Below are 15,916 nucleotides of genomic sequence, written 5' to 3' on the forward strand. Positions count from 1 at the left end.
CCGTGGGCAGGGGAGCCTGGTGGGCTGTAGTCCTTGGGGTCACAAAAGAGTCAGACACAACTTTGCAACTAAACAACAAGAACAACAAATACATTTGGGGATTATTTGTTCTAGTTCTATGAAAAATCTCATGAGTAATTTGATATGGATTGTATTAAATCTGTAGATTGCTTTGGGTAGTATGGCCATTTTAACAATGCTAATTCTTGTAAGAGTGTGATACTATCTTTCCATTTCTTTGAATCCTCTTTAATTTCTTGTATTAATGCTTTATAGTTCTCAACATATAATTCTTTCTCCTGTTTAGTCAGGTTTATTCCTAGGTGTGTGTATGTGTATATGTATATATATGCATACTTCCTTTCTGATATTTCATTGTTAGTATAAAGAAATGCAGTCAATTTCTGAATGCTAATCTTTTATCCTGCTACTTTGCTGAATTCATTTATTAGAGCAGTAGTTTTTGTGCGGAGTCCTTAGGACCTTCTATATATAATATCATGTTATCTGCATATAGTGACAATTTTACCTCTTCTCTTCCAATTTGGATACATTTTATTTCTTTTTCTTGTCTGATTGCTATGGCTAGGACTGCCAATACTATGTTGAATAGACATGAAAGTGGGCATACTTGTCTTGTTCCAGATTTTATTGGAAAGATTCTTAGCTTGTTACCATTGAGTATCATATTGGTTGTAAGTTTATCATAAACGGCTTTTATTATGTTGAGGTGTAGTCCCTCTTTACCCACTTTGGTGAGAGTTTTTATCATAAATTGATGTTGAATTTGCAAAAAACAATTTGTCAAATGCTTTTTCTGCATATATTGAGATGATCATGTGGTTGTTTACTTTTATTAATGTGATGTATTACATTGATTGATCTGTGTATGTTGAACCATTCTTGTGAACTTGGGATGAATCCTACTTGGTCATGGTGTATGACCTTTTATGTGTTGTTGGATTCAGTTTGGTAGTATTTTGTTGAGAATTTTTTCATCTATGTTCATCAAAGACCTTGGCCTGTAATTTTCTTTTTTGGTGATATCTTTGTCTGGTTTTAATACCAGGGTGTTCTGGCTTCATAGAATGTCTTTGTGAGTGTTCTCTAGTCTTCAGTCTTTGGGAAGAGCTTGAGAAGAATCACTGTAAGTTCTTCTTTATTTGGTAGAACTCACTTGTGAAGCTGTCTGGTCTTGGACTTTTGTAGCAAGTTTATTTTAGAGTCTATTTGGTCTATTTAAATTATCTGTTTCTTCTTGATTGGGTTTTGGTGGGCTGTATGTTTCTATAAAATTGTCCATTTCTTCTAGGTTATCAAATTTGTTGGCATATAATTGTTCATAGTGTTCTCTTATGTTTTTTGTATTTCTGTGGTATTGGTTGAGATTTCTCCTTTTTCATTTCTTATTTTATTTGGGTTCTCTCTTATTCTTGGTGAGTCTGGCCAGAGACTTGTCAATTTTGTTTACCCTCTTTGATTTATTGATTTTTTTCTGTTCTTTTTTTAATTTCTATTTTATTTTTTCCTCCCCATTGTTTATTATTTCCTCCCTCTGCTGACTTTAGGTTTTGTTTGTTCTTCTTTGTATGGTTCTTTCAAAGTGTTAGATTAAGTTGTTTATTTGAAATTTTTGAAGAAAGCCTATATTGCTATGAACTTCCCTCTAAGAACTGCTTTTGCATCGTCCCATCGATTTTGTATAGCTGTGTTTTGTCATTTGTCTCAAGGTATTTTTTAATTTCCTTTTTGATTTCTTTGTTGACACCTTGTTTTCTTAGTAGCATGTTGTTTAGTCTCTATGTAATTGTTTTTTTCTCATTTTCCCTTGGTTGGTTTCTAGTTCATGTTGTTGTGGTCAGAGAAGACGCTTGAAATAATTTCTGTACTCTTAAATTATTTGTGGTTAGTTTTGTGCCTTAGTATGTGGTCAGTCCTAGAGAATGTTCCATGTGCACTTGAAAAGAATGTGTATTGTGTTTGGGAGGAGATATAATGTCCTAAAAGTATGTTTAGTCTAACTTCTACTGTATCATTTAGAATCTCTTTGCTTTATTGATTTTCTGTCTAGAAGATCTGTCCATTGATGTGAGTGGGGTGTTAAAGTCTACTATTATTGTATTCTTATCAATTTCTCCCTTTGTGTCTGTTAGTATTTGTTTTATATATTTGGGTGCTCCTATATTAGGTGCATTGATGTTAATAAGTGTAAAATCCTCTTCTTGTATTGATCCTTTTACTGTTATATAGTCTTTCTATATCTTTCTTTATAGTCTTTGCTTTAAAGTCTATTTTGTCTGATATTAGTATTGTAACTCCTGCTTTCTTGTCATTTCTGTTTACATGAAGTATCTTTTTCCATCCTGTCACTTTAAATCTGTGTGTGTCCTTGGTCCTAAGGTGGGTGTCTTGTAGGCAGCATTTGTAGGCCCTTATTTTTTTATTCAGTCTACCATTCTATGTCTTTTGATTGGAGCATTCAGTTCATTGGCGTTTAAGGTAATTATTGACGCATATGTATTTATTCTCATTTTTAAACCTTGTTTTCCAGTTGATTTTTTGTTTCTTCTTTGTTCCTTTCTTTTTTTTTCTTTTTCTGGTTTGATTTCCTTTTATGCTTCTGTTCTCTTTAGTTTTTGTGAATCTATTTTATATTTTTCATTTGTGGTTGTCCTGTTTTTCATGTATATTAACCCTTTCCTTTATCTGCTTGCTTTAGGTTGATAGTCATATAGGCTCAAACACGTTCTAAAAAGAAAATCTGTTTTCTCTTTCTCTCCTCCCACACATTTTATGATGTTGATCCCCTTTTTTACATCTTCATGTTTATCTTTTTGCTATTACTTGTGTTCATCATTGCTTCTACAAATAGGTGTTTTTTTTCCTTTTTGATCTGAATACTGGCTAATTTAAGTGATTTACTTTCCAATTGTGATTTCCTCTTTCCTATATCCTTCTGCTTTTCTAGTTAGAGAAGACCTTCCAATATTTCTTTTAGGACAGGTTTAGTATTGCTGTATTCTTTTAGTTTTTGCTTGTCTGGGAAATTCTTTATTTCTCCTCCTATTCTAAATTATAATCTTGCTGGGTAGAGTATTCTAGGTTGCAGATTTTTCCCTTTCAAGACTTTGAATATATTTTTCCACTTTCTGGCCTGCAGTGTTTCTGTAGAGAAATCAGCTGATAGCCTTATGGGGGTTCCCTTGTAATTAACCTTTTTTTCTCTCTTGCTGCCTTTAGAATCCTCTATCTTTAATTTTTGCCATTGTTAATATAATATGTTTTAGTGTAGGTCTGTTTGGGTTTGTCTTGTTTGGGACCTCTGTGCTTTCTGTATCTGGACATCTGTTTCCTTCTTTAGGTTTGGGACATTTTCAGCCATGATTTCTTCAAATATATTTTCAATCCCCCTTTCTCTTTCTTCTCCTTCTAAATTCCTATTATGTGCAGAATATCCCACTTTATGTTATCCCATAGGTCTCTTATAGTGCTTTCATTTTTTTTTTTCATTTGGCTTTCTGTCTGCTGTTTTGATTGAGTAATTTCCATTATTCTATCTTCCAGATCACTTATTTGATCTTCTGCATTATTCATTCTGCTGTTCAGTGCCTTTAGCTCAGCTTTTGTCTCAGAAAATTAATTATCTAATTGTTCTTGTCATCTCCGTATAGTTTCTAGGTCCTTTTTACAGCATCATCATTTCTTAATTCCTCAAGAAATTTAAGGATAGCTTTTCTTAATTCCTTCAGTATTTTCATTACTTCTTTTTTGAACCCAGTGTCTATTAGACTAAAGAAGTCTGTTTTATTGTGTGTTCCTACAGGGGAATTTTCCTGGTCTTTAAAAACTTATTGACCGGAGACATACTAATATGTCTTTTGTTACCCGAACATTATTGACCAGAGATGTTTCAGTGTTCACTTACATAACAAATCACTGGCCACAGGCATTAGTTTTTGGAAAAATCCTCTGGTCAGTAATGTATTAACTGGGAGTGGTTCCTCTGCCTCTTCATTGTGCTTATATTTCTCTTACTCCATAAGTGTAGGAGAAACAGTTATCTTCTGTAGTCTTGGAGGGCTATTTATATGAGAGACTATCCCTGCATAACTTGTGTGGGTTTTAATATCTTTTTGATGTGAGGACTGTTTTTGGTTTGGATGCTTGCCTTCCTTTTTCTCGGCATGTGCTGGCTGTTATCCCCTTGATAGGGGTTGTAGATGCAGATGCAGGCCCTCCTCATGGAAGCATGTTTGATTCCAGTAGACTTCCTTTCCCTTTTTTCTCCTTTCCCTTTCTTCCACCCTCCTTCCAGAGCAGCATGGAAGGTGGAGAGCAATAGCTCCAGATTATGGCATAGACTAGACATCAGCGTGCCTTCAGCACATCCCAACCCCAAGGAGTTTAAATTCCACTCACAGCTGGGAAAATAGAGTTGTGAAAGGCTTACCCAGCAAATTCCAGATTCTTGGTCCAACAGGCCATTCCGGTTTCTTGCTCCACTCTCTTAGTAGGCAGATTGGTTACAAGGGTGATGTCATCTGAACAAGCAGTCTTGGTAATAATATGTCAGTGCTTTAATTAAGGGAAAGACAAAAATGAAACGAAAACTTAGGTTTCACACTTAAGGAAGGACATAGAGTTTTAAAATGGAAGTAAGTCTGGCCTGACTTAGTTTTTCAGTAACTCAAAGAAGATTATTTAAAGTTATCTTGTAATAACCTTTCATGAAGTATTAAATGCCATAAAAAAAAAGTTGAGCACTGAAGAATTGATGCTTTTGAACTGTGGTGTTGGAGAAGACTCTTGAGAGTCCTTTGGACTGCAAGGAGATCCAACCAGTCCATCCTAAAGGAAATCAGTCCTGGATACTTGCTGGAAGGGCTAATGCTGAAGCTGAAGCTCCAATACTTTGGCCACCTGATGTGAAGAACTGATTCACTGGAAAAAACCCTGATGCTGGGAAAGATTGAAGGCAGGAGGAAAAGGGGATGACAGAGGATGAAATGGTTGGATGGCATCACCAACTCGATGAGTTTGAGCAAGCTCTCGGAGTTGGTGATGGACAGGGAAGCCTAGGGTGCTGCAGTCAATGGGGTTGCAAAGAGTCAGACACAACTGAGTGACTGAACTGAGCTTAATGAAGTATGAAAATGAAAGTGAAGTCGCTCAGTTGTGTCTGACTCTTTGCGACCCCGTGGACTGTTAGCCCACCAGGCTCCTCCATCCATGGAATTCTCCGGGCAAGAATACTAGAGTGGGTTGCCATTTCCTTCTCCAGGGGATCTTCCCGACCCAGGGATCAAATCCAGGTCTCCTGCATTGCAGGCAGATGCTTTAACCTCTGAGCCAGCAGGGAAGCCCAGTATAATATGTAAAAATACTAAATCACTATGCTGTACACATGCAACTGTATAATGTTGTAAATCAGCTATACTTCAATAAAAATAAATAAATAGGCTAAAATTGTTTTTGGAAAAGTCCCTAATGTTGGGAAAGATTGAGGGCAGGAGAAGAAGGGGGCGACAGAGGATGAGATAGTTGGATGGCATCATTGATACAATGGACCTGAATTTGAGCAGACTCCTGGAGATAGTGAAGGACTGGGAAGTCTGACATGCTGTAGTCCATGAGGTTGCAAAGAGTTAGGCACGACTTAGACACTGAACAACAACAAAAATTTTTTAAGTGGATATTTGCCCAGAGATATTTATCTCAGCTTTATTTATTTGAAGTATAGTTAATTTACAGTGTTGTATTACCTTCTAGTGTACAGCAAAGTGATTCCAATATATATATATGTGTGTATGTACACATGTTCAGTTGCATCTGACTCTTTGTGACCCCATAGTCTGCAGCCCTCCAGGCTTCTCTGTCCATGGAAGTTTCCAGGCAAGAATACTAAAGTGGGTTGCCATTTCCTTCTCTAGGGGATCTTCTCAACCAAAGGATCAAAGCTGCATCTCCTGCATTGGCAGGAGGTTTCTTTACCACTGAGCTTCCTGGGAAGACCTATGTATATGTGTGTGTGTGTGCGCGCACGCGCGTGCACACACATGTGCACATGCAAATTCTTTTTAAGATTCTTTTTCCATATGTTTTTATAGGCCATTGACTATAGTTATCTGTGCTATACCATAGCATCTGTAGTTTATGTATTTATATATAGCAATATGTATCTGTTAATCCCAAGCTCCTAATTTACCCTCCCCCCTACCCTTTCCCTTTTGGTAACTGTAAATTTGTTTTCTATCAACATTAATTATAATAGCAAGAAATGGGAAGTTGTTTCAATACACAACTATAAGGAAATGGCAAACTAAATAGATACATACTCACCTCAGAATAGTATGCAGCCATTAAAATTTTTTTTCTTCCAATTTTTAATGGCATGAGAAATAACTAATGGTGAAAAGTATAGATGCAAAGTTGTTTAAATGCTTTGATCTCAATTTTATAATGAAAAAATAATACTTGCAGAAAATGATGGAATGGAAATATATCAACATGTTAAGAATTAATCATTATCCTATATTAATGTTCTGTGCAAGCTGCTTAGCTTGTCATAAACAGTTTTTTTCTTCTATAAGCTAGGGATAAAAATACCTCCTCCAGCAACAATGAGGGTGAAGTGATAAAGCCTATGTGTAAATTGCCGTATAAACTGTACGACATAATTTCATCCATTGTTTGGTGGTATCTGTAAACAGTGGTGGTGGTAGAACTCATTGCTAGGAAATAATTATATATTCTTTACCATTTTAATAAGAGTTTTATGATAATAAATGTTTGATTCTTCTCCCATTTTCATTTCTTGGTATTAAACATGAAGATAGACAAAGGAAATTGCTTTAAAAGCATCATTTCCAGATTCAGGACAAATCAGAATTGAAGACAAACTTTTTCTTTTCAGTCCCTCTCCTAGTGAAATGGTGGATCAGGTATTATCAATAGAAAATACACAGTGTAAAACCCTCCAACGTGTTAAAAATAGTTATGCATTTTAACTCACAGACCTGGATTTAAAAATTAGGAAATAAAACTGTTTCTCTGCTGAACTGAAAGCTGTACTTCATATATGGTTTAAAACCTTAGTAATACTGAAAGGAACAATTGTTGGAATTAAATGCGCTTTTGAAAATTGTCCCAGATAGAGCAATGAATTGAACCTCAAAACTCTCTGCACAGATGCCAATGTATGCACAAATATTTTAAAATCTTGTTTAGCATGACACAGGCCATTTCTCTAGAATTTGGCTTGAAAATGAAAATATAATGCTCATGGGACTTCCTTGGTGGTCCAGTGGCCAAGACTCTGAGCTCCCAATTCAGGGGACCCAGGTTCAATCCCTGATCAGAGAACTAGATCCTATGTGCTGCAACTCAGACCCAGTGCAGCCAAATAACAAGTAAATAATATCAATAATAATGTTCATAAAACACCCCAAATATATGTGCCTTGTTGCTTTTTGGAGTGCTTACTCAATGATTAAATACCAACTAAAAAGTCTTAGATTTGTGTATTTGTAATGATTCACAGAACCCATTCCTACAAATGTGCGTGTTGGAGACTGCTAGCCTCTCAAGTCTGATTTAGGACAGGTAGTGCTCTCATAGGACCAATAAGAAATCCTAGGTTCTAATCAACTATTTAACCTATTTGAGCCTTCGTTTTCTTATCTGTGAAATGGTGGGGGGGGGTGTGGGGGGCGCATAAAAGTAGTACCAACCCCATAAGGAACTTATGATGAAATAAGGTTCAGATCAGATCAGTCGCTCAGTCGTGTCCAACTCTTTGTGACCCCATGAACCGCAGCACGCCAGGCCTCCCTGTCCATCACCAACTCCCGGAGTTCACTCAAACTCACGTCCATCGAGTCAGTGATGCCATCCAGCCATCTCATCCTCTGTCGTCCCCTTCTCCTCTTGCCCCCAATCCCTCCCAGCATCAGAGCCTTTTCCAATGAGTCAACTCTTCGCATGAGGTGGCCAAAGTACTGGAGTTTCATCTTTGGCATCATTCCTTCCAAAGAAATCCCAGGGCTGATCTCCTTCAGAATAGACTGGTTGGATCTCCTTGCAGTCCAAGGGACTCTCAAGAGTCTTCTCCAACACCACAGTTCAAAAGCATCAATTCTTCGGTGCTCAGCCTTCTTCACAGTCCAACTCTCACATCCATACATGACCACAGGAAAAACCATAGCCTTGACTAGACAAACCTTTGTCGGCAAAGTAATGTCTCTGCTTTTGAATATGCTATCTAGGTTGGTCATAACTTTCCTTCCAAGGAGTAAGCGTCTTTTAATTTCATGGCTGCAGTCACCATCTGCAGTAATTTTGGAGCCCAAAAAATAAAGTCTGACACTGTTTCCACTGTTTCCCCATCTATTTCCCATGAAGTAATGGGACTGGATGCCATGATCTTCGTTTTCTGAATGTTGAGCTTTAAGCCAACTTTTTCACTCTCCACTTTCACCTTCATCAAGAGGCTTTTTAGTTCCTCTTCACTTTCTGCCATAAGGGTGGTGTCATCTGCATATTCATATAAAGACTTTAGTACATAACAAGTTCTCAAACATTAGGTGTTATTACTAAAATAATGAATGCCTTTTCCACTATTCCAAGCCCAAGTGTTTCAGACAAAACCCAGACAGAATGCATGGGTGAATACTCTGGGGAGATGGAGTTAGTGGCTTGAATTTTGGATATCTGTGATTGAATAATGTGCCTTTTCTAGTTTATCTGCTTATTTTTTAATTATTCTTAAGCCCATCTTTGAGAAGATGGTGCTTGGGGATGTTGAAGGACTTTTTATTGTTTTGAAGATGTTTTTGTTCCCCATGTCACAAATGACAATTTTTTCTATGAAGTCAAAGAGAAATTGTCAAACCTCAGCAATGGAAGAAGAAAGACACTGTCTACCTATATCCTTGCATGAAAGCTACTCCTTGACATAGGCTGAGCAGGCTGCCACGAGCCAGTTGGACGAGGCTGAACCATGGCCCTCAGCAGACAGGGACAAAGTGATGTCAGGTCTCCTGCCTGTCTTGCCCACCACCCTTTCTGTCAGCTGCTTGGAATCCAAATGTCTGTCTTGTTTTTCGTTGATGACTTGGCTAAAGATTCTTGGAGCAGTTACCGCTAGAGCTGGCAGCCCTCTTTGAGAACACAGGAAAAGGAGAGCGAGGTGGAAATGGGGACAAAACCCAGCCCAGCGCACAGGATGCCCATGCAGGGGGCTGCGGTAGAGTCTTTTCTGTAGTCTTCCTGTGGCCTCTTGTTCCTTTGAATTCTTGCTATGGCAGAAAACACCATAAAGCCCCTGAAACTTGTAGCTTGGGAATGCCTCTGAGGTGTCCAAAAAAAAAAGTGTCACAGTTTTCCAGCCTCGTGCATGTGGCTGGATGGGTAACCTGTTTTGGTGCATCACACCTCAGGGTCTGCTCAGATTTTTCCTTTCAAGGCTGCTGGGTTTGAACCTCATTTCCTCATTCTCGCTTTGTTCATGTACTATAGTACTGTAGTATTAACTACTGAAAAAGAGCCATGTGTAAGTGGACCTGTGCAGCTCAAACCATGTTATTCAAGGGTTGACTACTTCATAAATGCTGGATGCTATTATCTGATTTTTTTTTGCATTTATTCTAAATTTATGGGATGTATTTAAAGGATGTGTCTATTCTGGTGCTCCACAAGTTCACGGAAATGTTGAAACTTTGAATGATGTTAAAAAAAATTGATCAATGAAATATTTCAAGTACCGCCTGGTGAGAGTGCTAAACAATTTCAGTTTTGTTTACAAAGAAAACATGAGTCTAAAGGGTGACTTAATTTCTTATTCTTAGAAAAATGGCAGGATGGTGTTGGATGTTTGGTAGTTCCCTTCTTTCCCTCTATCCCCGGGGATAAAATCATAGGTTCTGGACCTCAATTTGATCTGTCAAGACATTTTAGAAACGAGATGACTTAGGACCAAGAGTTGACTCATTGGAAAAGAGTCTGGTGCTGGGAGGGATTGAGGGCAGGAGGAGAAGGGGACGACAGAGGATGAGATGGCTGGATGGCATCACCGACTCGATGGACGTGAGTTTGAGTAAACTCCAGGAGTTGGTGATGGACAGGGAGGCCTGGCGTGCTATGATTCATGGGGTCGCAAAGAGTCAGACACGACTGAGTGACTGAACTGAACTGAACTGAGACTGTGAGCTGTAGGAATGGGGAGCTGGAAAATGTTGTACAGGTTTCTGTCCTTAAGCCTCCTCCCAGGGTGAGGCAAAGTAGGGACACAGCTCTGTCACCTCAAGCAGGGATTCTCTTCCACTGTCCCCACCCCTGGTCCCCATTCACTGTCCCTGCCAAGTGTTCTCTGAAGGTGTTGTGCTTCTATTTGTTGCTTGATAATGAGTAAAAAGTATTCCAAAACCTCCCTCCTTTATGTTCTCCTTGGTTGCAAAGAAAGGAGGGAGTGGTCCCCCCACCCCCTCCACCTCCCGCCATTCCATATATGATAAACACACCTAAGTGTGTTCCTCCATCACGGAAAGGGAATCTTGGTGGGGAGGGAGAGAGGGGCTCTGTGTGGCTGCTGCTGAATGATGTGCTGGTGGGGGTGGCCAGGAAGCATGCTGGGACACAGCCATTTCCCACAGAAGGCGCACTTTCCCCATCACTCTACCTCTGGCTCCCTTGCCCCACCCCAGCCATGTCAGTCTAGCACAGGGATCCCCAGCCTCCAATATCTAATGCCTCATGATCTGAGGTGGAGCTAATGTACTAATAATAGAAATAAAGTGTACAATAAATGTAATGCACTTGAATCATCCCAAAACCATCCCCCCTCCCCACCACCTTCCATAGAAAAATTGTCTTCCACGAAGTTGCTTCCTGGTGCCAAAAAGGTTGGAGGCTGCTGCTGTAGCACACCAATTTGTCTCCTCAGCCCCTGAACGAGACCCCTCAATGGTGTCTGCCAGGGCCACTGTATACTGGTTAAACTGGGCAACTGGTTATACTGGGCAACAGGACATAGAAGGGTAAAATCCAGCTTAGAGTTCTGCTCACCAAGCTGTGAGTTGTGGTGCAGGGCTGGGTTTGCCTAAAGGAAGGGGCATCTTTTTCCAGTTTGCACAGAGAGCTAGGGCTGGCCCTGGTAATACCTAATCCGAGCCCTCCTCTTATCAGCCTCTGGGTTGCTACCGAATTCTTTAGAGATTGTCTTCCATGGTTATCATCTCCAGGATCCCAAGGGAGCTGTAAAATGCTCAAGAGAGGATGTGGGGCCACATTGATTGCCAGGGACCAGGAAGGAGGTGGTTCCTTATTTCATTTGCCGCGTTGGGTGCCCTCTGTGGGCAGGCATGGTGCTGGGTGCTGGGAATGTATTAATATTAATACATCTGGCCATAGACATGGGCCTGCCTTCAAGACCCACGAACAGAGAAGTGCAGCATCCATAGTGATGTCTGCAGGCACAGGGTGCCCAGGGCCCACAGAGTAGGTGACCCCAACATGCTCGAGGGACAGGGACACTTCCCTAAAGGAGGTGGACCTGAGCGGGGTCTTCCAGGATGCCTAGGAGCTGACTGGGTCCTCTTCTCTGGAGTAGTAGCTATTGTGCCAATGGAACCGTGACCGGGAATGCTGTGCTGAGCTAAGGTCCACTTTGAGAAGCCCAGCAAGTCTGCAGCATGTCCTCCTCTTCACTAGGCTCCTTACACTGGAGAGAAAGTAGGTCTGCAGATTTTAAACTTTGAAAATTCGTTATTTGCAAAAGAGTACAATGCCAATCATTCCCTTTTTCCTCGGGGGTTATATTCTGGGTTTTTTAATGATTCTGTTCCAAGTTAGTGGCCCCAGCAAGCTTTTTAGCCCCTGCTTTGTGACACCATGCTAAGCTTGTCTTTTTTTTTTTTTTCCGCCTCTCTCAGATACTTACTGGAGCAAGACTTCCCAGGCATGAGGATCGGGCCAGAGCCCACCACCGACTCCTTCATCGCTGTGATGTATGGGGAAACCGAGGGCAACACCCCAGGGAACGCTTTAGTCGTGGACCCCAAGAAGCCCTTTCGAAAGCTTGGTCGCTTTGGAAACGCTTTCCTCAATCGGTAAGGACCGGCAGACCGCCATCTTTGGACCGGTTGTTTAAAGCTGTTCTTTGAATCCTTGCCAATTATGTGTAACAGTTCAAAACCAGAAAAACAGAGTATGTGTGTTCTGAAAAAAAGAAGTTATAAGACAATACGCTTATCATATACAAATATTGGGGAGATTCTCTTAGGAAGTGATCATTTCTACCTGCTCTGGGTGGCTTCAGAGGGCAGAGCTAAGGCCCAGGATTGGACGTTGCAGGGCCACACAGTATAAGGAACAAATTTCTAATCATCTGAACCTCACGGGAAAGGATCAGGTTGCCTTGTAGGGTAGTGAGCTCCCCATGCTGGCCACATTACATGGTGGCTGGATGGCTAACTCTTGGGCATTGTGTGCCAGGACCTCCTACACAGAGAACTAAGCCCAGAGGGCCACTGAAGTTCTCCCGACACCCAGATTTAATCTTGATTATTCCAGGACCAGTCACCCCACCTCGCTGGGTGTCCCTTTGGCTTCCCAGTCCCATGCTTTGAGCTGCATCCTGATTCATTAGAGCCAGGCAGGAGAAACAGGCAGGACAGTCAAACATTACATTTGTTGCATGGTCGTTATTTCACAGAGGTGAGTTGTAGGATAGCTGGGGCTCTGTCTGGATTGCAGCAGTGTTGTATTTGTACTGCCTTTCTGCAGAGTTCTCAAGACGCAGTGAGGTCCAGAACAGAGGACAAGCCCGCGGGTTCTCCTGGCTCTGTGCTTTCAGGCACCCCCTGCTCCTACCTCCCCCTCCTTCTTCCTTTTTGTCACTCCTAGCCTATTTTTTTTAAAAAACCCTTTCTCTTTCTTCTTTGAGTTCCCCTCACTCCCCCATTTCCCTCTTTTATGAGTCTACCACGTGAGTCTCTTTAGTTGCAGGGAGTGGGCTATGGGAGGTTCAGCACCAGGGAGTGGTCTTCCAAACGCCTTTAGGGAGCGTGGAAGTAGAGATGACAGATGAAAGACTTGAAACTACACTTCTGCTTTTTAGATTAAAAAAAGGAACAAATCCTCCCAGCTGACAGCTGTTCTCCCAGAGGCTGAGAGTTGCGCCTGATTGCACAACTCCAGGAGTGCCGTTCACAAGGACCATGGAATGAATGATGTGCCAGAGTGCTGTGCAATGGGTCTGCCAAGAGTGGCCCAGGCAACCTCCACAGGTGCCCCCTGTGAAAAACTCAACTCTAGGGATCGGTACTCTCGCCTAAGAGCTAATTTATGCTCCCAGAGCAAATCAAAGAAGGCGTCCAAGTGGCAGCAAGAGAGCTCGGCAGCAGGATTAAATAGAAATATACAGATGATGTAGATGGAGTCACAGAGAAATCCCGTCCTGCTGCTCATGGTGACTGACAGCACTGTCCAGATGACTTTTTCCACCTTAAGACTTTCTCCTCTAGAAGAAGCACGCTTCTCAACTCCAGAGCAACCTTGCTTGCACCACCATGTCTCCTTGTAGGACAAGTAGGGCTTGAGCCTTGGAGGGTGAACCCCAGGGGTCTCTCAGGACGAGTGGATCACAGCTGTGGGGGAGTGGGACAAGAAGCTCCCCCAGCCAGGCCTCCCAGGGGCCGTGGTCACGGGGCAGGCAACAGCCAGCTTTCCTGTCCCAGAACTGGCCCTAGAAGATTCCAGAGGCCCTGGCAAGTGCAGGGCACAGGATCCTTCTCCGTGAAGGTCTACCTGGAGTCCCTTGGTTCCATTACTACTATCCTTAGTCTTACTCTCTTTTTGCCTGACAGAGGCTTAAGAAAGAAATAAGCTGCCACCTTTTTCAAATTCCCATTTTACAAAGTCTATATTTAGAAGGGAAAAACAAGGGAGAATGGCTGTTGGCTTTATTTTGGCAAATGATTTACTTCCCTAACATATTTATTTTTTCTCAAATCACAAGCATACAACAGATGAGTATGGAAGACAAGCTTTCAAGAAAGGTTCTAAATGGCAAGATTTTTTATCTCAGAATTTAAAACTTGCTGAAAATAAGTGTTAATTGAATTCAGAGTACATAGAAAAGGAATAGCAAATAATTATATGGCATTTACTATCTATCTAAACTTTACTGGTAAATTAGCTCTAAATTCTCACAAAAAACCTGTGACATAGGTGCGACTGTTTTCCCCGATGTAAAGAGAAGGAATTGAGACATAGAGGCCCATTTAGCTTCCACTGGGCCACTCGACTGCTAAGTGGCAGTTCTGGGATGGAACTGAGGCCGTCTGGCCCAGGCCTGCTAGTGACCACTGTACTCGGCAGCCAAATGGGAGGACTTTGAGAATCACTGTCTTCTCTCCTCTATCTAACATTCAAGGCTACCCTTTATGTAGCCTGCCAGCAATGATAAAGATTATAATAATTATGTCTCAAATTTGTTGTTCAGTCACTAAGTTGTGTCCGACTCTTTGCAACCCCCTGGACTGCAGCACGCCAGGCTTTCCTGTCCTTCGCTGTCTCTCAGCTTGCTCAGACTCATGTCCATTGAGTCGGTAATGCCATCCAACCATCTCATCCTGTGTTGCTCCCTTCTCCTCCTGCCTTCAATCTTTTCCAGCACTGGGGTCTTTTCCAGTCAGTTGGTTCTTTGCATCAGGTGGGCAAAGTATTGGAGCTTCAGCATCAGTCCTTGCAATGAATATTCAGGGACCTAAATCATTGATTAATAATTTCACATACACCTTCTTTTCATGGCTAATAAAACGGATGATACTAGGGCCATTTTACAGATGAGAAAACTGAGAGTAAAGAAGTAAAATGACTTGCTCAAGAAAAGGCAGAGACAGGGCTAGAACTCAGGTTCCCTCTTCCCTTTTATCTACCACCCTGCATCTCACAAAACACCAGCAAAGAAGAGTTTCTGTGCTTCTAGCCACCTGGTGACCATGTACACATGAGGCTCACATGTCAGGGGTGTGTGTGTATGCTCAGCCACTCAGTTGTGTCCAACTCTGGACTGTAACCCACCAGGCACTTCTGTCCATAGGATTGTCCCAGCAAGAATATTGGAGTGGACTGCCATTTCCTCCAGGGGGTCTTCCTGAACCAGGGATCAAACCCGAGTCTCCTGCATCTCTTGCATTGGCAGGCAGATTCTTTACCACTGAGTTACCTGAGAAACCTGTCGTGGATGTACCACCTGGAAATTAATAGTGTATTTAAGAGTAAGTAGCCTGATTAAGTTGTATGTATACATGGCAATGCTGCTATTTCTCCCAGTACTGGCACAAAGAAGAGACTCACTTAGTATGGTTTGTCATTTAGATTGTATACGTAATTATAGCATCCCTTTGGGAACAGCAGCAGGCTTAGCTCTAAAAGCAGGCAAACTTATTTTTACTTAGCATACTTTCTGGGAACTAGGTCAAAAACCAGACTTGACAGGAAATAGAATTGGTTGTCTGCTATGAAGAACTTTTACTCCCTACCTCATTGAGCAACCACTGATTCCTCCACCCCCACAGGATAGGTCTCATTATTCTGGCCCTCCCATTACAGGGCTTGGGCATCTGCCCCTTGGGGCATCTTTAAAAGAGTTTGGTTCTTTGTAAGATGGTACCAGCCTGGAAGCAATAAGCAAACCAGTGGAGCTGAGCCTCAATCTCTAATGCTGGTTTCTAGGAAAGTTTTCAGTGGACTCCTGAGAAATGAAGACAAATTCCCCCAAAGACAGTTTTGAAGTATAGAAATTTCATACTTGAATGGATCCCCAGGTGGTGCAGTGGTAAAGAATCCACTTCTAATTCAGGAGATGCAAGAGTTGAGGGTTCTATCCCAGGGTCAGGAAGATCCCCTGGAAGAG

At 41.5% G+C, this 15,916-nt stretch overlaps 1 protein-coding gene across 1 annotated transcript in view; it reads left to right on the plus strand.

The window, feature by feature from the left end:
* EHD4 (EH domain containing 4) overlaps positions 1 to 15,916 on the plus strand; it is a 92,064-nt gene that overhangs the window by 12,788 nt on the left and 63,360 nt on the right. Inside the window, exon 2 of the mRNA XM_005903973.3 lies at positions 11,928 to 12,104. Within this exon, the coding sequence (XP_005904035.1) occupies positions 11,928 to 12,104 (177 nt within the window). The remainder of the gene's footprint in view (positions 1 to 11,927; positions 12,105 to 15,916) is intronic.

The sequence above is a fragment of the Bos mutus genome, chromosome 10, assembly GCF_027580195.1.
Source record: "Bos mutus isolate GX-2022 chromosome 10, NWIPB_WYAK_1.1, whole genome shotgun sequence".
NCBI classification, from domain to species: domain Eukaryota; kingdom Metazoa; phylum Chordata; class Mammalia; order Artiodactyla; family Bovidae; genus Bos; species Bos mutus.